Source organism: Notamacropus eugenii, chromosome 4 (assembly GCF_028372415.1).
Source record: "Notamacropus eugenii isolate mMacEug1 chromosome 4, mMacEug1.pri_v2, whole genome shotgun sequence".
NCBI classification, from domain to species: Eukaryota; Metazoa; Chordata; class Mammalia; order Diprotodontia; family Macropodidae; genus Notamacropus; species Notamacropus eugenii.
The window spans coordinates 429,001,695-429,023,838 of record NC_092875.1 but is presented as its reverse complement, the minus strand read 5'-3'; the positions used below and the strand labels follow the sequence as shown (position 1 = coordinate 429,023,838).

The 22,144-nt window shown below is 38.7% G+C and overlaps 1 protein-coding gene across 3 annotated transcripts in view; it reads right to left on the bottom strand.

Annotated features, from left to right (window-relative positions):
• Positions 1-1,213: 1,213 nt before the first annotated feature.
• Positions 1,214-22,144, bottom strand: part of MTMR12 (myotubularin related protein 12) — a 90,400-nt gene continuing 69,469 nt past the window's right edge. For all 3 annotated transcript variants that reach the window (XM_072605909.1, XM_072605908.1, XM_072605910.1), the window contains 5 exons: positions 21,945-22,015; positions 15,476-15,648; positions 11,237-11,404; positions 10,168-10,329; positions 1,214-4,310 (listed from right to left, as the gene is read on the bottom strand). In XM_072605909.1, coding sequence (XP_072462010.1) covers positions 3,741-4,310; positions 10,168-10,329; positions 11,237-11,404; positions 15,476-15,648; positions 21,945-22,015 — 1,144 coding nt within the window. In that variant the 3' untranslated portion in view covers positions 1,214-3,740. The remainder of the gene's footprint in view (positions 4,311-10,167; positions 10,330-11,236; positions 11,405-15,475; positions 15,649-21,944; positions 22,016-22,144) is intronic.

The following is a 22,144-nucleotide window of genomic DNA, read 5'->3' as shown; positions in this document are numbered from 1 at the left end:
GAAAGGGAAAGTCTGTTTTAAAATATTAAGGCAAGCCTTGAAAGGGGAAGGTATAAAAAAGAGAACAGTAATTACCAAAGGGCACCCCGTAATGCTGCCCCTACTGATGGTACTCCCCTGAATCAGCATGTACTATATAAAATGAGTTACTACAGTCCTTCAAGAATATTAAGGAGCCTAAGGATGCTCACTTGATTATCTTTACCCTAGGGATAGATCTATTTACTACTGTACTAAAATATAATCTCCAATAAAACAAAGCTGTAGGGACAAACTCTCCTTCTGGGTGGGAACATCCGACAGTAACTCCAGGAGATTGTTATATATGCTCAGCAAGTAAGATTCAACTTCTGGTAACATCATAAAAAAACATAAAAATGAAAAGTGGATAGGATCTAAAGAAATATAGCAGACAAGAAACTTCCTCTGAATGAGAAAAACACGCACATCATTTTCCACTTAGCAATGGAGGAAAAATTCATTTTTTATATGTGATTTCCTTACATCAATATTTCCTCAAATGAAGTAGATAGAATGCTCAAGTGGAATTTTTTTGGAAGAGAAACAAAAAGCAAGAGGGAGAGAGCGAGCTGGTGAGCTAAGTTAATTCCTAATAAGATTTTGTTTTTCAAGTAACAGAGGACCTAAGAGACCATCTAGTTTTTAGCCCATTTATTTTAAGAGATGAGAAAAATGAGAACCATGGTGGTCAAGGGACTTGGCCTAAAGTCATATTTATATACAAGGAGCAATGTGCTGGTAAATGTTTCACAACTGGCTTTCTGGGGGAGAAAAATGCATCCATGATATACTTTTAAGTTTAATTTGTACTGTTAACATTTTTTTCCATCCTTTCTTAAGTCCAGACAGTCAACAAAACAATAAATCAAACCCTAATTTGTAGCTTTTGGCAATTTTTGAGGCGTAAATGTTCTCAACGACAATTTAACAACTGGTTCTCTGAGTTAACGCCAGCACACCTCTGCATAAAAATATTATAAAAGAACTCAAATTTGAACCCATATATTTTTGACTCCTCCTTCAATGGTCTGCCTCTTCTGGTCACAAAAAGAAGGGAAAAGACAAAGGGTATAAGAACGCTATTTCAGTGGGGATGAAGGGGTTGGTGTATGTGTACAATTTTCTTTGTCTTTTTCAAAGCATCCCACACTGTGATAGATACAATACACAATGCATCACATAAAACAGGGTATTATTTTTAAACTGTGCTTTAATTCCTGCAATCAGATGTGATGCAGTGTGATACAAGTATAAACTCTAATTGTATATACAGTAACATATAAAGCAAATTTATACAGATTTTGCCCAACAGCTTATTCATCAAGAGAAAAAAACAACATAAAAACAGGCATATTTTAAATTCAATTAAAGTTAGCTTGTATTCAGTGTAAAAACTTGGAGGTATAAAGAGAAATTCAGGATATTATATACAATCAATTAATGTACATTTCTAAACTTGCAGTGCAGCATTTTCAACACGGTTTTAAATGGTTTCACTTCATCTTTTACAATTAAGTACTTCCCATGTTTCAATCTTTAATAAAAATTTCACAATATATAAACCTATTTGAGAATTTTGTACACAGACGCAAGTTATAGAAACATGATTTCAAATATAAATACATAACTGTCATGACCTTACAAATGACAGCACCTTAATCTTCTTTTCCTAGACTGCAGTTTTCAAAAGTATATAAAAATATTCCAATGCACATTCAATTACTGTTACAATAGTCGCGGACATGTGACTTTAACCCCAGATTTCTGCAGCATAAAGCATCACACGAAGCATTTTTGGAATGCAGGTTTACTCAAAATCCAAGGACTGTATAGGTTACTGTATAAATATTCACTTTATAATACGGTAACAAAAATAGTTAGCTCCATAGTGTATTTGAGGGTGGGGAGGGAGAAAGAGGAGCAGTGTAGAGAGGTTAGTGCTAGTTGAAGAAGGCCCATGTAACTGAAGGAAGCTATGGAACTAGTGTCCTTGTAAAAATTGCTAGTGAAAGCTTAACACTGTCCTCACTACTAAGACTCATAAGGCAACTGAGACTCGAACTTTTTGTGGGTGCCCCTCCCCTCACCCCCATTAATCCTATTCTCCCGTAGTCTCAACATCTCTCATCTAAACAGATTCAACCTGGCTCATAAGTTAACATGGAGATGGGAGAACAGTCAATAATTTCCTGTACGTATATAGGTGATTCAGTGCAAAGTTACAAACTCCCCAAACAGTTTCAACATTCTTTGTCATTGTCCTTGAGCAATCAAAAGCTTTTCCAACATCTAACAATTACAAAAGGGTCTATTATTAGATACCAAACATGTACAAGTACAAAAGGGAAACATTAATTAGAAATCTCTTAACACGAGATTTTTTTTTCTTTCTCATGTAAAATTTGACAGGTCACATCAGGAGCAAAATAACTGGTCCTTACAAAATGTACTTTTTTGCATAAAAATAGATTATTCACACAGCAGATCTAAAAGAGGTGTCAGGCATAAAACCACATTTCTTCTATGGCTTTTAAAATTACTGAGGTACTATAAGATATTCAGCAACTCGATTTCATGGTCAAATGCTTTCCTAAGTGAAAGCCACGTTCAAAAAAGGATCATATTCCATCAGTCTGCACATGGGACAGACACTTTCAAAGGACAACTTTGGGGTTGCCACAGAAGGCTACGGTTTTCCATGCTCTAGTAACAGAGTTCTAGAGTCTCAGTGCACACTAAGAGAAACATTAAGCAGTTAGCTTCAAATACTGGGAGGCTCAGATGAAAAATTCAGCTTCTCTAGAAGGAATTGGAGGCTCCTCTAGCACACCGAAGAAAACCTCAGTCTGACCAGGAGGATTAGCAGCAAGCAGCTAGAAATAAGCACCCCAAGGCATCAATAAAGTGGGAATGCTACTAAGTGCAGCTTAGAGAGCATCTGGCACACAGAAGGTGCTTAATACATTGTGTTGAATGAATAAATGAATGAATGAGGGAATGAGGTATAGAGAAGGATAGACAGCTACTAGCACAGGAAAATGGGTTACTAAATCTGCTCTTTTTATCATCTAGGATGAAAAGGAATGACTAGAAAGTCAAGGATCTGGAATTTTCTCAGTTTTTCAATGGCTGAGAAGTAGAGAACAACGAACTGTTTTGTTTAAACATATACGACAGCATCTTCACATCCCTCCCATTCCCTAAATCAATCTTTTGATCCTTTTCATACAAATGCATTTTGAGAGGTATCTTAAAATGACACGGGTAAGAAAATGGACTCCTCTTATTGACTGGGTAACAACAATTTTGGCACAGAAAGAATTTTAGCAAAGCGACCAAGAATAATCGTTCAAGTCCTTTAGCTGTAATCTAGATATGAAAACATCTTCCTTACCACTGCTTTATAAAAATTACACAAAAGGACATGATCTTATTCAGGTGTCAAGTTGTAACACCTTGCAAAATAATTAGCACTCCTAGAGACAGTTTCAGTTGCATAGTCTTTCATTAACCATGTTAAACAAAATGCAAAACAAGAATGATCCACTTTCCTAACCACTGGGCCAGCGATGACATAGATGAAATCACAAAAACCCTCTCCCTATTAAGCCATACTATGAACGATTTTGATGTCGAGAGACAAAATGTTTGACATCCTTCACAGTCTTCAATGTTCTACCTTTTCCACAGTTTCTGAGCAACTGAAGAAACAAATTAAGTCATACATCTCCTAGATCGACAAACTCATCTTCTTGTTTGGCCAAGTCTTCTTCATCTCCCAAAGCCTTCCAACTATTGGTGGGCAAGACCGGCTTGGAGGAATGTCTCTGGAGCAAAGCAAACGGAAATAAAGAGGACAGACGGGCGGGATTCCTTAGCAATGGAGGGAAATCCGGGGGAGGAGCCATCTCGCTGCTGCGCTTCTCATCAATTTTCTTTTGTAAGCTTTGAACTTCTTCCATCATTTCCAGCACTTTGCTCATAGTGGCCACAGGGCCACCTCCTAGGATCTGGGCTTCTGGAATCCAACGCAGGCAGCGCTGGGCCCAGACTTTGATTTCTGGACCCTCTATGTGAGGAAGCAACAGTCCATGATAGTCAACAGTTTTGCTGTGCCAGCTATCATAGAATTCTCGAAAACTGTCGTGAAGTTCATCAGAAGAATTAATTAGTTTGCTAATTCTCTTGCCCAGGAGGTTTTTGATTAAGTGGTCTGTTTCTTCCCTGAAAAATCCTCTTTTGGGAGATGATTTAGTTTGGGTAAGTGGAAGAGAAAGCTGGCGCTGATGCTTTAAGAGAGACACAAATACTTTTGTTTAATAAACAACACAGCTACTTGATGCAGTTGAATACAAAAAGTAATACGGCAGAAGCCTGTTTTAAGAAACATCAATTTGCCATTTATAGCTAAAAATTACTAAAAAATAACAGCACGGAGAAGTTATACCATATTGTTTACTTATATAAAAACAGGATTAGATGCAATCCATGTGGAGAGATGGGGGAAAAAAGGTAGATTAGGGCGGCACAGAAAGGGGGTTTGACTTGATTTGGTAAATAACATCACCCTCTTGCACTAAGCCAAAGCAAACAATACTCCTGGCAAGTCAGAGCTGGGAAAGTGGAAAGCCAGTGTTGAGTCAGGTGTCTGGGATGGCAGGAGAGAGGGTACAGGGATCCCCAACACCTAGAGTGATTCCCTCTTACTCCTCCCCTATGTAGACAGAGCAGTTCTTTAGCAAGTGGAATTTTCATGGGGATAAGCTAAAAGAAGCCAGGTCCCAGTTCAAAATTGCAATTCAGATTAAGTAAGTACCTACACAATGCCCTAAATTAACTGATAATAATTTTATATGAAAATCTTTAAAATAGACCAAGGAACTCTAAATTGTTTATCTGCAACTAACTGAAAGTCCCTGCCAGGGCCTGCGCAGGGACTGCCTATACCCTGTTTAAAAAACAAAAAGGGGATATATATATATATGTGGGGGAAGGGGAAGAAAAGGGGATCTTAGGACCATATCTGCAGTACTTGTTCAGTTCTAGTCACCACATTTTGGGAAGGATATTGATAATATAGGACTGTGACTCATATGGAAAACAATCATGTCATGTGATATTGAATTTGGAATCCCAGGACTTCCCAGCTCTGTGGCCTAGGGCAAGTTTCTTAACCCCTTTGGCCTGAGTTTCTTTATCTGAAAACCGAAGGGGTTGGTGATACTCTGAGGTCCCTCCCTTCTCAAAGTCTATGATTCTACAGTCTAATGATTTAAGTGGAGAATTGGGGGAGAATAAGGGAGATGAGATAGCTACTATCATTTAAAAGGCTGTCAATGAAAGAGGGATTAGACTTTCACTCAACCCTAGGGGAAAGAAAAAAGATCAATGGGCTGAAATCATGAAGAGGTCACTTTAGGCTAGACAGAAAGAAGAAAAAACTCTCAACCACAATTAGCCTTACCCAGAAGCTGCCTCAAGAGCGGGGAGCTTCCCTTCACTAGATGTTCTGAAGCAAAAGTTCAATGACCACCAATCAGGTATACTGAAGAAGGGATTCCTGTCTGAGCACAGTTTAGACAAGATCTCCTGTGAGGTCCCCTACAACTTGAAGACTCAGTGATCATCTCAGGGCACGTGGTATAATGGGACACCCACGGAGTGAGAGAAGGAATGCAGGACAGAACATGCCCTAGGACAACTAACTATATCTAGGCCTCAGTTTTCTCATCTATAAAATGAGGGACTTGGACAAAATGATCTCTAAAACCCCTTCCCACTCTAGATTCCACACTTCCGTGTTTATTTAAATGCCTTAGGATCCTATGGCCGATTCCTTTGCTCTATACAACTTGAAAATTATTATTTGCTCAAACTTTCCCTCTATTCAAATTCTAAGGGTGTTAAGACACTTGACACTCACAAGACTGGAGAAGTCAGAAAAATTAGATCTGAGTGGAATTGTGAGCTAAAATCTGGTCACATCTTCCTCATCTGTAAAATGAGGGGGTCAGACTAGATCATTTCTGAGGACTGTCCTAGTTCCCACATTCTAAAATACTATGGTTCCAAGGCAGCCATGACAAGATGTATCTATGTGAAGCCACTAGGGGGCGTAACGCACTAAGGAACAACTGATTTCTGGAAAAATACCAAAATGACTCAGTTAACAGCATTTTGTGTATTTCACTTCCAAAGATGGACTGTCTTCAGATCCAATATGGGGGGGCAAGAGTCTAAAACCACAGAAGTATAAGTACCATGTTCAGTCTATAAGATCCTTTGAAAGGCCTGGCAAATAATGGGTGCTTAACAGATGCTTGTTGATTGAATGTGAATGAAACACTGAACTTGGAGTCAGGAAGACCTGGGGTTGAAACCTGCCTCACACAGGTACCAGCTGTGTGATCCTGGGCCAGTCATACCCTCTGAGCCTTGATTTCCTCAAGTGTAAAAGAGAGGTAACACCATCTATAAAACTTACACCCTCTCTCCCCATTCCTCTTAATTATTGGGAGCCTCAAATGAGATAATATATGGAAAGCATTTTGCAAATTTTAAAGTATGTGTCAGTTATTATTACTGAAAAGGCATTGGAGTAGTTTGCATTTTCAGATCTTCAAGTCTAAGCCCAGCCTGGTCCAAACTCTTAATCCTTATAAAAAAAAATTCACATTTTCACACAGGCCATTGAATAACCTCCTTTCACTAAAGCAAGGACAAGCATGAGAGCCAAGCGCAGCCCCCAGCTTTCCCCCACCTTGGGCTCTACCAGAATCAGACAACAAAAGATAAAGCAATGGCAACACAAGTTTATTAAGGGAATTGTGACCACCGACTTCCATTTCACTGAGGCACTTTTGGGAGACATTTCCTGTACTGAAGAAATAGATGTGAATTATAGTTTAAATGACTTTTTAACTATAAATCGATGATTCTGCTTCCTCTTTGGGGCAAGTGTTTCAGTGACTAATATACTATTGTGAAAGTGAAATGAGTTGGGGAGAGAGTGAGAGGAAGGCTATGTGGTATTTAAAGACACTTTAATTAGAAAATAGCCTTCGGAATGGCTAAACAATTTTGGTACATGAATATAATGGACTATTACTGGGCTGTTAGAAAAAAATATAACGAATACAGAAAAGCCTGGCAAGACTTATATGAACTAATGCAAAATAAAGCAAGCAGAATCAGCCAAACAATATGCATAAAGACTATGACAAAGAAGGAGAAAGAACAACAAAACAGAATTCAGTAAAAGTATCATGAATAAGCTTGGCTCCAAAAAAGAGACATGAGAAAGCAGTTGCTTCTTTGGACTTCTTAGAGCTAATGCCAGACTTTCTCAATTGTTGTTTAGTTTTTTTTCTTTGTTATGTGGGATGGCTCTCGGAAAATAGACACATTTTGGAAATAAGTGATATCAAAACAAAAATTATCAATAAAAATTTGTTTAAAGAAAGAGAAAATCTTTTAACATTTGTTACTGACTCCATTGCCTCTCCACCTTTCCCTCTGCCTCCCAAGCTCTGCTCTTCATCTGCACCATGACCTCTACCCCACTCAGCCTCTCAGTTCTTTCTCAGGTTACCTCCCCTTCACTAGCCACTTTCCTCTCTTTTCTTCATCTTGACCTCTTGGTGAACCAATTCAACTCTACACTGTCCTCCTCCCTTGAATTCCGAGCCCCAAGTCACTTCACTCATTGCAAAGCCTCAGCCTTGGATCACAACCATTATTTATTGTCTTTGCAAAACCTACATAAACACTGAACAACGGTGGTGAAAATCACATGGACCATTCTGACCACCACAAATTTGTTACACAACCTCAACTGGGCCCCTACCATTGCTAAGCAATATTATTTTATGTATTTTCCTTATTAACTCATTATTCCACTCTCCATAGCAGCTCTTCCAAACCTTTCCATCCCTCCTTAAGCCTCCTATGGTTTTCCCAGCTGAGAAGGCTGCCTCTTCTTTTGCTGAAAAATATCGAGGCTATTCACTGTAAATTCCATCTTTTCCCTGTTGCTCATCTCCTATCACTCATACCTTCTGCCAACATCTCTTCCTTCACTCCTGTCTCATATGATGAGGTGGCCTTACTCCTTACCAAGGCTAACCCCCCACATCTGCTCAAAATATTTCACCCGACAGATTGCTCCTTCTGACATCCCTACTCTATCACTTATTTTCTACCTCTCCCTGTCTAATGGCTCCTTTCCAACTATCTACAAACATGCCCACATCTCCCCTTCCTGAAAAAACCTTTACTTCATTGTTTCATCCCCATTAACTATCATTCTATATCTCTTCTGCCCTTTGTGGCTAAACTACCTCGAAAAAAGGCCATGTACAAGAGGCACCTTCATTTTCTCTCCTCTTGTTACTTCTTAACTTCTGGTATCTCATTTCATCATTCCACTGAAACTTCTCTCTCCAAAGTTTCTAATGATCCTTTAATTGCAAAATCCAATGGCCATTTTCTCCATCCTCATTCTCAACTTCCACGCAGTCTTTGGCATTACTGGTCACTCTCTCCACTTTGACATCTCTTCTCTAGATTTTAGGCACAACTGTCTCCTGCTTCTCCTCTTACTTATATGACCGCTCCTCCACAGACTCCTTTGGATCCTCTTCCAGGTCATGCCCTCTAACCATAGGTGTCCTAGAGAGGCTTCTGTGCTGGGCCTTCTTTCTCTTCTTCGTCTGAACTATTTTATTTGATAATCTCATCTGCTCCCATGGATGTAATTACTGTCTCTATGCTGACAATCCTCAAATCTATCTATCCTGCCCCAAACTCTCTGCTCTCCTCCAATCTTGCATCTCTAACTGCCTTTCAGGCATCTAGAACTGGATGTCAAAAGATATCTTAAATTCAACATGTCCCAAACTGAATTCATTATCTTTTCCCCAAACCTTTCTTCTCCGCTCCTAGCTTCCTGATTACTGCTGGCACCACCATTCTCCCTGTCCTGAATGTCTACAACCTAGATGTCATCTTGACTCCTCTCTCTGTCTCTGTCTGTCTGTCTCTCCCCCCACAACCAAGCTAATGGCAAGGCCTGTCGATTTTACTCTTGCAACACCTATGTCCTCTGATACTGCCACCACTCTGGTGTAGGTCCTCATCACCTCATGTCTGGATGACTGCAATACCCTACTTGTGGGTCTTCCTGCCTCAAGTCCATCTTACTCCAGTCCATCTACTATTTTGCCACTAAAATGCATTTCCTAAAGTATAGGTCCAGTCACATCACCCCTTACTTAATAAACTCTAGAGGCTTCTTATTGCTTCCAGGATCAAACACAAAGTTTTCTGTTTGTCATTCAAAGCCCTTCACAACTTAATCTCCTTTTATCTTTCCAGTCTCTCCAATATGCACTCTTCAATCCAGTGACATTGGCCTTGGCTATTTCACAAACAAGATACTTCTCTCTGCTTTGTGAATTTTCTCTGGCTGTCCCTCATGTGTGGAACACTCTATCTCCTCTATTCTAACTAGTGACCTCATCAGCTCCTTTAAGTCCCAACTAAAATCTTATCTTTTACAGAAAGCATTCTCAATCCTTCTTAATTCTAGTGCCTTTCCTCTGTAAGTTACCTCCTATTGATCCTGTACATAGCTTGTTTGTATGCATTTTCTTGCTTACATAGGACTGTGAGCTTCTTGGGGGCTTACGTTTCTTTCTGTATTGCACACAGAGCCTGGCACATGGTAGGTACTTAATAAATGTTTACTAACTGGTTAACTTAGGGACTTAGTAAAATAGAATCAATTTCATTTTTGTTGCCAAAATAACGTATGAAGACAATGGATAAACTATATCTTAGGAATTACACTTTTAAACTTACAATGACGTCTTGTTAAATAAGTGTTTATTTGGCACTGCCTGGCAGAATCACATTTTTAGTGCTAAAAGACTATTTTTCAAAGTCATTCTGAAACACAGTACAAATCCTGATCTTCAAAATGTAAATAGCCGTAACATGGTCCTTTATATTTGGCCAATCATAAATGCTTCCAGATATGAAGTAGTAACACATATTAACATCAATTATATATATTATAAGAAAAATTCTTTATGATATTATATATGGCTGGGTAGACAAGAAAAATCAGAAATGTAAATATCTTACTTTAAAATGTGGTGCTCTCCGCTGGCTTCTATCCAGTTTTGGCTTTTCTACATAAAGAGGATTGTTGAGCAAAATCTGAGCCTTAGGTTCAAACTGCACAGACCAATCCCAAACGGTGAGGAGACTCAAAGGCTTGCTTTGTGAGTCCTGGCTTTCCTTACCCTGCCAAGACAAGCACATATCATACTGGTTCCAAGGGTGGGACAGAACATGGCAAAACTCTGAGAAGAAAGAGAATGTTGTCAGGATTACAAGGTTCCCTTTCCAGAAATGATGACTGGCTGACATTTATCATTCATCTGTCATTTACGTATGTTAGGAGACTTTGTTTTCATTAAGTTATTCACTAAAAAAATTTGCTAAAACAGGACAAGACCTGGATTTCAAGAACCCTGAAGTTTTAACTAAAATGAATGGGCATTACAGTATTTACACAAGACTACAGTAACCCTGGGGATGAGAAGTGGCTCCCTTACATTTTACAGAGAGACAGAACATCATAGTGGAAAAATAACTAGGACTTAGAGTCAAGTGAGACTTGAATTCAAATCCCAGCTCTAGTACTTACTGTGTGACCCTAAAGAAAGTCATTTTATTTCTAAATCTCAGTTTCTTAACTTAAAAGTTGGGGATAGTACTAGAATTATCTACCTTCACAGGGTAGCAAAAAAAAAAAAACTTACAAAAATTAAAAAAACCATTATATAAATGTGAGTTGTTATGGGAAAGGCTGACTTTGGGACAAGAAGAGGAACATGCCTAGGGCTATGTTCTAAGACTCTAATGGGCAGGCTTTAATACATTTAAGTCTTACAGACTTTCTTGTTAAGTGAGACAAAAACTGTTAAAGAGTAGTCTGTAATTTGTTCCTACTTTATTAATTTTCACTCAGTTATCCCAAGGATGGATGTGCTATGCTGGCAGCAGTTTCAGAGCACAACAAGGAGAGAATGACAAAGCTTAGGTATACCCTGTCAATACAGTGAAGAACAAAAAGGGCTTTAATGGCACAAAAAACTGGCATAAGAATCAGCAAAGAAGACAATGAAATTCTACCAGGGACACTTACCACGTTAATATCTTTCTGATACGGTGAGTTGAAGAAGAAAGTACTAAAGATAGGTATGTACACGCTATCGGACAAAACAGTCAAGTACGTCTCCGTGAACTCGAAAGCTGGAGGATGCTGCTGCACCAGCTGCCAAACACAGTCTAGGAAAAGCAGGAAAACAGGAACCTAAATGAAAAGAAGGCATGGAGACAAAGGAGAGCTGTCATAAGTCCTCAAAAAACAAGTCACACTTCTAACATAAGAGGGGTTTAGTATGTTAATTTAGATCTACTAATGCATAATGTGTGTATGGACCTAGGGCCAGATAGAAATTAAGCCAGGTCTAAGGAAACAGAGCCGCCGGCTCTTCGGGAAGATAGAGGGCCTTATTAAAGGCAAGAGGTTTTGTCTCACGCTTTTTGGGCAGCTGTGTACAGCAAGCACTATGAATGCTACAGGTAGTCAGTAAGTATTTCCTGAACTGAGTAAGAAAAATAAGAGGCTACAAGCCACACAATTATTATCCTTCAGCTTTGCAAATTGGAAAAAAAAGGGGGATTTTCATTATTCCTGTCCAGGTGACTGAATTGGCAAATCATACTACATGTCAATATTACAGAAAAGTAGAGTAGGATTTCTATAAAACATATTTTCCAGCTTTATTAAAATTCTTAGATCATCCATGGCCTGTCTTCACTGAAGTTTTATTTAGAACTGTGTTCAACATTACTGCACTGAAATGGTGATCTGAAGTTAATATTCTGCTTTTTATGTGTAAGGCAAAATTTTCTTCATAAATACCATTGATTTTTTCTATATGACAATGAGCATTCTAGATATTTTTTTTTGTAAAGAAAAATAAAAGACTAAAATCAGCAGCTGTTTTAAGGTAGGTGTCACTCAATAAAATTAAGTTAATTTTGAAAATTCCAAACAAGAAAACCATTCCATGGCAAAGCTTGCTTGATGAAAGCAAAGGATAGGTGCTTAAATGTGAAACATCAAATTTATATCACATATAGCTTGCTTTAGTAAAAATGCAACATGTCAACCTAATGCTGTCCTTCTTGTGTGTTTTTCCTTCTCAACTCTCTTCTTGTTCTCTTATTTTAATGAGGATCATCATGGAAATAGATGAGAACATTTTCACTCATTTGTAGATAGCTGCAATTCTATGTCATTTCTTTTTTTTATTTAAGTTTTCAACATTCATTTCCACAAAATTTTGAGTTCCAAATTTTCTCCCCATGTCTCCCCTCCTCCCACCCCAAAACTCCAAGCATTCTAATTATCCCTATCACCAATCTGCCCTCCCTTCTAACATTCCTCCCTTCCCTTATCCCTATCTTCTCTTTTGTCCTGTAGGGCAAGATATTTTTCTATACCCCATTACCTGTATTTCTTATTTCCTAGTTGTATGCAAGAACAATACTCAACAGTTGTTCCTAAAACTTTGAGTTCCAACTTCTCCTCCTTCCTTCCTCCCCACCCATCCCCATTGGGAAGGCAAGCAATTCAATATAGGCCATATATGTGCAGTTTTGCAGAAGACTTCCATAATAGTCATGTTGTGAAAGACTAACTATATTTCCCTCCATCCTATCCTGCCCCTCATTTCTTCTATTCTCTCTTTTGACCTTGTCCCTCTCCAAGAGTGTTGACTTCTAATTGCTCCCTCCTCCCACTGCCCTCCCTTCCATCATCTCCCCACCCTGGTTATCTCCTTCTTCCCCACTTTCCTGTACTGTAAGATAAGTTTTCACACCAAAATGAGTGTGCATTTTATTCCTTCCTTGAGTCAAATGTGATGAGAGTAAGCTTCATGTTTTTTCTCTTACCTCCCCCCCCTTTTCCCTCCACTGAAAAGTCTTTTATTTGCCTTTTATGAGAGATAATTTGCCCCATTCCAGTTCTTCCTCTCTCCTCCCAATATATTCCTCTCTCACCCCTTAATTTCATTTTTTTAGATATGATTCTATCCTATTCAACTCACTCTGTGCTGTGTGTGTGTGTGTGTGTGTGTGTGTGTAATTCCACCAACTACCCAGATACTGAAAAAAGTTTCAGGAGTTACAAATGCTGTCTTTCCATGTAGGAATGCAAACAGTTCAACTTTAGTAAGTCCCTTATGAATTCTCTTTCCTCTTTACCTTTTCACGATTCTCTTGATTCTTGTGTTTGAAAGTCAAATTTTCTTTTCAGCTCTGGTCTTTTCATCAAGAATGCTTGAAAGTCCTCTATTTCATTGAAAGACCATTTTTTCCCTTAAAGTATTATACTCAGTTTTGCTGGGTAGGTGATTCTTGGTTTTAGTCCTAGTTCCCTTGACTTCTGGAATATCATATTCCATGACCTTCGATCCCTTAATGTTGAAGCTGCTAGATCTTGTGTTATCCTGATTGTAGCTCCACAATGCTCAAATTGTTTCTTTCTAGCTGCTTGCAATATTTTCTCCTTGACCTGGGAGCTCTGGAATTTGGCCATAATGTTCCTAGGAGTTTCTCTCTTTGGATCTCTTTCAGGCAGTGATATGTGGATTCCTTGAATACTTATTTTGCCCTCTGGTTCTAGAATCTCAGGGCAGTTTTCCTTGATAATTTCATGAAAGATGATGTCTAGGCTCTTTTTTTGATCATGGCTTTCAGGTAGGCCCATAATTTTTAAATTGTCTCTCCTGGATCTATTTTCCAGGTCAGTTGTTTTTCCAAGGAGATATTTCACATTATCTTCCATTTTTTCATTCTTTTGGTTTTGTTTTGTGATTTCTTGGTTTCTCATAAAGTCATTGGCCTCCATCTGTTCCATTCTAATTTTGAAAGAACTATTTTCTTCAGTGAGCTTTTGGACCTCCTTTTCCATTTGGCTAATTCTGCTTTTGAAAGCATTCTTCTCCTCATTAGCTTTTTGAGCCTCTTTTGCCAATTGAGTTAGCCTATTTTTCAAGGTGTTATTTTCTTCAGCATTTTTTTGGGTCTCCTTTAGTAAGGTGTTGACCTGCTTTTCATGACTTTCTTGCATCTCTCTCATTTCTCTTCCCAATTTTTCCTCCACCTCTCTTACTTGATTTTCAAAATCCTTTTTGAGCTCTTCCATGGCCTGAGACCACTGAATATTTATTTTGGATGTTTGGGATACAGAAGCCTTGACTTTTATATGCTTCCCTGATAGTAAGCATTGTTCTTCTTCATCCGAAAGGATGGGAGAAGATATCTGTTCACCAAGAAAGTAACCTTCTATAGTCTTATTTTTTTTTCCCCTTTTTTGGGCATTTTCCCAACCAGTTACTTGACTTTTGGGTCCTTTGTCAACAGTAGGGTATACTCTGGGGATCTGTAAGATCTCAGTTCCTCCAAGGTGGTACAATCAAGCATGTATACTGGTCTGGAATAAGCAGAGATTTTTGTGGCCAGAATCTTAGCAGAGTTTCCTCTTCACAACCACCTCGCCTCCAGTTCTGCCAAGCCAGCACTGGGGGCTGAGATTCAGATAAGCTGCGGGGGCAGGGCCGCCATTCAGTTTGAGATAAAGATCAGCTGTTAAAATTCCTCAGGAGTATTAGGTGAGAGCAGGGCTTCTACACAGGGCTGAGGTAAGGATCAGCTGCTCAGTGCCCCCAGGAGTTTTACGATCCAACAATGGATGCGGGCTGCTGTGGGAACTGCTGTGGCCTGCCCAATGTGGCCTCTGTGGCCACTGCCTGAAGCCGGAGCTATGGGAAGGCCCTTCTCCCTTGTGGGCCAGCTGAAAAAAATCCTGTCACTGACCTTTGGCGCCTGTGGGTTGAGGGATCTGTGAACTACTGCTGCTATGACTGGAGATTCCGCCCTTCGAGGCCTGCTCACATCCTCTGCCCAGAGCTGCCCTCCCAGAGCCACAACAGACGTTTCTGGTCGGCCTTTCAGGTCACCCTGGGCTGGAAATCTCCTCCACTCTGTTGTTCTGTGGCTTCTGCTGCTCTAGAATTTGTGTCTTTCTTTACAGGTATTTTATGGGCTGTGGGGAGAGAGCTAGCGTATGTGCATCTTTCTGCTCCGCCCTGAGAGGATCTCTTTAATGGTTTTTTCACCTACAAATCACTTCATTAGAATTGTTCAAGTTTTTGTGGTAACCAGGAAAATTAATCAATTCTTTCCTAACATAGGCGAACTCAAAAAGCTTTTGCCAGCAGTGATCTTACACCAGAATTGATGTGCTAAGTCATATTTTCACTAAGATCCACCTCAAGTGAAACTCTGAAATAGTCAGCAGGAAACTTACCTCCTCTTTATCATTCTGGCGTAGATGGTTGCATCGATCCAAGAAACAGTGCCCACCCATTATCCATTCCTTTTGGATAAGGCTCTGAAAACCAAACCTGGTTCTACAGTATGGGTCCATCATCACTTGCACCAGAGAGGAGATTACGCAGCACAGGTCAGATGCATTCTCCTCTAGGAAAAATCATGGTAATAGTATAGTTAATACAAAATATGTTAAAATCGTAAAGGATGAAAACAACAAGTATGCCCAAACCTTCTCTTGACCTTGTAAGTCAACCTTTTTGCCTATTCCTATCTTTGCAATGCTTTAGAGAAGGCTTCACAGGCCTGGAATGCCCTCATTTTTAAACCAACTGATTTACTCCTGATCTAGATCTAAAAAGAGAATGGGCATAATGGATAGCGAACTGGCAACAAAGCTAGTAAGATATGGTTGCATTTACATCCTGCCTAGGACACAAGCTGGCTGTGGACATTCATTTAACCTCTCGGTGCTCAAGATAACTCTAAGATTCTAAGTTACAGAGAAGGTGCAAATATGCCTTGGCAGAATGAGTTTCTTCAACGGAGAGTTTCCTACAGCAATTAAATTACAGGCACAGACACTATTTTGATTTCTGACAGAGCTCATCTTCATCCTTGTCTAGTGACTGCTTTCCTCTACATTTCTAGTCTAGACAGCAGCCATGACAGGTACCTCTCCCTCACCTCCATTGCCACTCACTCATAAAAAACCACTGAAAGGGTTCCTTGGCCTTTATACTCAAAGGATAAGATAATCAACTTCCTGCCCATAATGAGGAACCCAATATATCTGGGATTGAAGCTTCCCAAAGAAATCCCAAAATATAAACATTTCAAGTTTTGTTTTGAATTTTGAGGTGGGTTAACTTCCCTTGTTAAACCCTGCCCATAGCCTACTAGTTCTCTTCTGTTGTACTACTTAATCCAGATCATTTAATCTCTCTGCCTTAGATGCAAGCAGCATGTCCATAGAACCTTCTGCAAAACTGTCATCCATATTCCAATTAGCTTCAGTCCTCCCTAGTTCAATCAATCAAGTATTTGTTAATAATAAATTTAAGATTTAATCATCTGCAATGTGCCATAAACTATGCTAGGCACTGGGGATATGGAGGGAAAAGTGAAACATTACAAACTCTCAAGGAGATTCCATTCTCTTGAACCTGGCCTTCATCTTAACAATGCTCTTCCCTTTGTTTTGACCCATAAATCACTAGTAGAGCTACTTTACCCTCCCCCTCCAAGAGGACAAGACGACTCAAGTCCTGACATCACAAGGAAGTAACAGTAGTTCATCTTCTTTAGAGCCTACTCCACTGTGACCTCTGGAAGACCCACTCTGCTGCAAAAATCCCCTAAGTTCCTAAGCTTTTTAACGAACAGTTCTACTTCTCCTTTAATCATGACTTAGTTCTTTTCTGGTGACACCACATCACCTGCAACTGCAAGGCTGACTTACCAAGTCAGGAGAAGGGTTGGCAATACTTGTTGCTCCAATCTACTGCTTTTAGACCATTTTGTTCCTACCAACATCTCTCAATAAAAATCTTCTGAATCCCACGTATCTCTGTGTGTATATTCCACTAGGCTGCCCTCTTCTGCAGTGTCTTTAAAATCTTTAACATCCTTTTCTATCCTACATAAGTCCTATGCAAGCAGAGTCATAACAAGACTGTCTCTTAGAACTATACCATCTCCAATTCCTAAAACTGAAATTCTATCCTTTAACCACAATCTCTTATCCTTCCAATTCTTATTCACACTGAAATTTTTCTGCCTACCTCTATCACAATCTCAGCTGTGTTGACTCAAACCTATTCTCTCAGTTTATTTCATTCACTGTTTTTTCTTGTGTCCATGCCTAGTCTTGACCACATTGTCTGCCACTCTATTTTCCTAAATTGATTCCCTAGAATCCACTGTTCCTCTGATCTTCAACCATTCCTGAGCTGTGAAATTTTCACCCTTTATTAACTTTAATCATGCGATTTTCTCCAATCCTGCTCCAAGAAAGTTCAGTGTCAATGGAGAAATTTACAAAATCAAGGTGACTTTACACACTACAATGTGTTACGTCCAATTTCAATGCTATATGAAAGTTCTACTCTGTCTTAATAACTTCCCTGTTATTTCCTACAAAAGCTATTTCAAACCTTTTCTTTTCTCCCCACTACACTTATAGGAAATGACCCAGGCTCTCATTTCACCAAGAAGACAGGCCATCTGACATGATCTCCCCATTGGTTCTCCTGAAAACTTTTCAACACATTCACTCTCTCTTCCTTTCCTCTGGTCATACAAGAACTATACTCAACTCTTTACTAAACTTAATCCTTTATTTGCACACTTTTCATTTTAATCTGTACTACTGACATGTTCTCCATCATATTCTTAAGTTCAGACAATCAAAATAAGCCAAGCCCTAATTCGTAATGTTTGCTGGTCTTCAAGGGATAAATACAATGAAAATTTAACAGTATGAGCTGGTTTCAGCACAACCTCTGTCTTCACAACTACCTCTTTCCTATTTTCCTACAAACATGATCAAATCATCCCAATACTAAAATATAATGCCTTTCGATCCTTTTAGAGGCAGTTAGAAGATAGAGGGCTGGACTTAAGAGTCGGGAAGACCTGAGTTCAAATTCTTTCTCAGGAGCTCATTAGCTATGTGACCCTGAGAAAGTCATATAACCTTTTTTCAGTTCAGTTTCTTCATCTGCAAAATGGGTATCATAATAGCAGCCATTTCAGATAACAGCAGCTGTTATCATGAGGGCTAAATGAGATAACATATGTAAAGTATTTTACAAACCTTAAAGAATTATGTATTAGCTACTATCATCATCATCATCATCACCATCATGCCATCCAGCTACCCATCCTCTGTCTCTGCTCCTTTTTACTGCTAAGTTTCTTTAAAAAGCTGTCTATACTTCATGTACATAATTAATATCAAATTGCTTGCCAACTCAAAGAGGGGATAGGGAGGGGAGGGAGAAAGAGAATTTGGAACTCAAAATTTTAAAAAATGAATACTAAAAAATTCTTCCATATAATTGGGAAACATTTAAAAATTGAATGAAAAAATACTTTTTAAAAGTTGTTAATAACAACTTACTCCATTTGGCTCAGACAGTGGCTCCCTTACTCTCTTCTCACTTCAATATCATGAGATCTGGTTTCAATCTCTACCACTCTACTGAAATTGCTATTCAATCACCAAATCCAATGGCTTCTTTTCAAACTTCCTCCATCTTGACTTTTCCAGAGTTTTTTCATATTTGAGTGCCCTTCTCCTGGTTTTAGAAATGCCACATTCTCAGTTCTTTTCCTACCTTCCCTTACATCTGTCTCCTTGTCTTCTTCATGACCCTTTAATGCGGGTGGGTATTCCTTAAAGAAACTGTACAGCAACAGTGAGTGATCCTTGGTGGCATTCTCTTCCTTAGCCTTCTAAGTCATTCCTATGGTTTTAATCATTGCCTTCATGCAGAGAACTTTCTAAATCCATTCATCATCTCTCCTAAGCTCTAAGTTCACAAGCTCCACTTTTCAGGAATCTATACCCAGATGTCTTACCAGCGCCTCCAGACTCGCCCGTCCAAAATCGGGCTATTTTTATTACTTAAACCTTGTTCCTCTTGACATCCCTTTCTGTCTGTGATACTATCATTCACCCAGTTGTCTGGGGTGGCAGTCTTAGGGTTAGCTTTAACTTCACCTTTTTCCCAAATCCAATCAATTATGATGTTTTGTTATAGAGTCAGAATTGTTCTTTTGTTAAATTAGCTCCTTCTTTTCTGTTCCCAGAGGCATCAAAACCAATTACAGACCCTCAATTCAACTGCAGGATGGGATATACTGCCACTACTCTAGAAACTACCTGTGACTCTGCATAATTAATTTAATCTCTGTCAGCCCTCAGTTTCCTAATACGTAAAATAGAGATAATACTTGTTCACAGGATTGTTTGGAAGATCAAGATCAAATTAGATGAAGTACGTAAATTGTTTTGTAAACCTTAAGGTGACATCAATGTTACCTATTATTTTCATTACAGTTATTGAAATACAGGTCTTCCTGTTTCATGTCTCTGACCAATCATCTTCCTGTGTGTCCCTCAAGTCATGCCACTACTTTACTCAAAAATCTTTAGTGGCTCCGTAATGTCCTTCAAGTAAAGTCTGAGATCCTGTGCTTGGTATTCAAGTCTGTCCAAAGTCTAGCACCACTCTACTCTTCTAGCTATATCTCATTTCTAGTTTCTAGACATGATACACTCTAGCCAAATAGGTTCATGCTCTGTCCCCTAACCTGTCACACACCCATGCAGCCTTTCTTGCCCAAGTTGCTTCCTGTGCCTGGACTACTTTTCTCTGTCCCTCTTTGCCTTCTGAAGTGACTTTAAAGGATGGGTAGGAATTCAAGTGGAGCTTTCCTTGACTTCCCTTCCACTTCTGATCTCACATACTTTGTTTTTCAAGTCTCTAATGCAGGTTTTCACAAAATTACATCACAGAGTTGTCTTATCTTCCCATTAAATGTTACACTCTATGAGGGCATTGGCAGTCAATGTCTTCTAGCAACCACCACAGAGTTGTGTACAAAACGGAAGCTAATTAAATCTCTACCAAGTAAATGCTCTACGTGTGTAAATACCACATTGTCTGTCTGTAAATTTGTTTAATATTGGTGACACAGAACAAAATAAAGATTAACATTTTTGAGAAAAAAGAATTAAAAGTACTCCTAAGATTTCCACCCCAGGAAGCTGGGTGAATGGTAGTACTATAGTCAGAAAGTGATAAATTTAAAAAAAAATCATGCATGTTTCTTAGACTTTCAGCTCTTAAAAAGCAGGAACTGTGCCAACTGTCTGTATTGTTTACTCTGTCCAGCAACGAGTGATATGTAAAAACAATTTGAAAAATGTTTAAGAAGATGATTATGTTATTATTAAACTCAAGGGAATCCACAGACATTTTTATTCTGAAGGCAATTACATCAGACCTAAATTATTACATTAAGATTTGAATCACATCTCTTACCTCTTTCTCCCTTCAGGACAAAAGTAAAAATAAAAGAACTGGTAGATTTTATAGGTAAGAGGGTTTCATTTTTGTCTTTCATATTCTAGCAGTGGCCAAACAAGTTACACTTTTGCAAATACATGGGAGTTCAGACAGCAAGGCTAAAATTCCTGCTCCCCTACTTAGCTTAAGCTAATATTTCTTTTAGGCAATGTAAAGAAAAGGGAATAGGCTAAGATTTCAGTTCAAACAATGATATCTATTCAAGTGAACCCTTCTACCAGTGACTTAACATTCCACATTCGCTAGAGTGAATTAAAACTCCCCATGGAGTTCATCCTGATCAAGAACAGCCTGAGGTGCTTTTGATTTTCAAAATTACTTTAAACAAATCTCTGTCCCACTTTAGGTATGTAGTGCTGTTTGTAGTAAGGTGTTCTGTTTTTCCCGTTAATTTGTGAAGGCTGAGACCACAAAGAATTTCCATGTAAATTTCTACCTACTGAAGTTGGATATAGCTCTCTGAACACAGCAGAAAATAATGGTGGTATCTGAGATTTAAAGACAGATCCTTTTTGAAACATGTTAAATACAGACTTTTTAGTCTGCCTTTAGAAATATAGATTAAAACTGTATATAAAATGCCCTACCAGACTGCTGGTTCCTTGAGAACAGGAACTATTTGCCTTTCTCTATAGTGGCAGCTCTTAGTGCCTGGAACACAGTAAGCACTAAAATACTTGCTGACTAAGTAGATGAACCATAAAAGCGTTGTTAATTTTAGAGAATGAGTTAAGTAATTTTAATTTTGGTTATATGAAATACTTTGTTAAGGAGAGTTAGCTCATGTACCCAACTACATTAAAAACATTGAATTGTGTGTCAGGGATTATTGTAAAGTTTGCTTTTAGAGATGAACCCCTTTTCCCCATCCTTGCTTTTATTCTGTTTGAATTTCCAAGTCTCCATCCTGAAATATGGCATCTTCAGTCCACTAAGCAAAGAAAATCATCTAATCCTCAAAAATTGTTAGGGTAACTTTATAAAATTCTGTGTTTGGGACTGTACAACTGTACACAGTATAACTTTAACACATCTATGACTTTTCATTTCAACTAAGTTGAAGTACCACTAGGAAATTCAAGGATGTTAATAACTTCAAGTTTTGGTATCTGCTTGAATAAAGAAAATATACCCCTTACAATTTCAAATATTCTTTCTTAGACTCAAAATAAGTTTGCTGCCAAAGGGTCAGGAGTAAGACTTTATTTTCAAAGAGTCACATGAAAATTCTAGGCAGAGAATTGTAGGGCTCCAAGAAAATAGGCAAAAAAAATCATTAACTCTCCACAACTGTCACATAAACTGAATGAAAAAGGGGATTGCTTTTTCCTTCAAACAGCATCTTACCTATGAGAAGAACATTTGTGTTTTGTACTTCCAGACATTCAATAACTTCTATTGCCTTTTTCAGACAGCGTCTAAAAAGGGAGACAAGGAAAGGGGATATGAATGCTTACGTGTGGTACTTTCAACATATGTGCAACTGATAGTTTACAAAGGGTCTACAATGAAGGCTAGGCACTAGGAATATGAAGACAAATGAAATA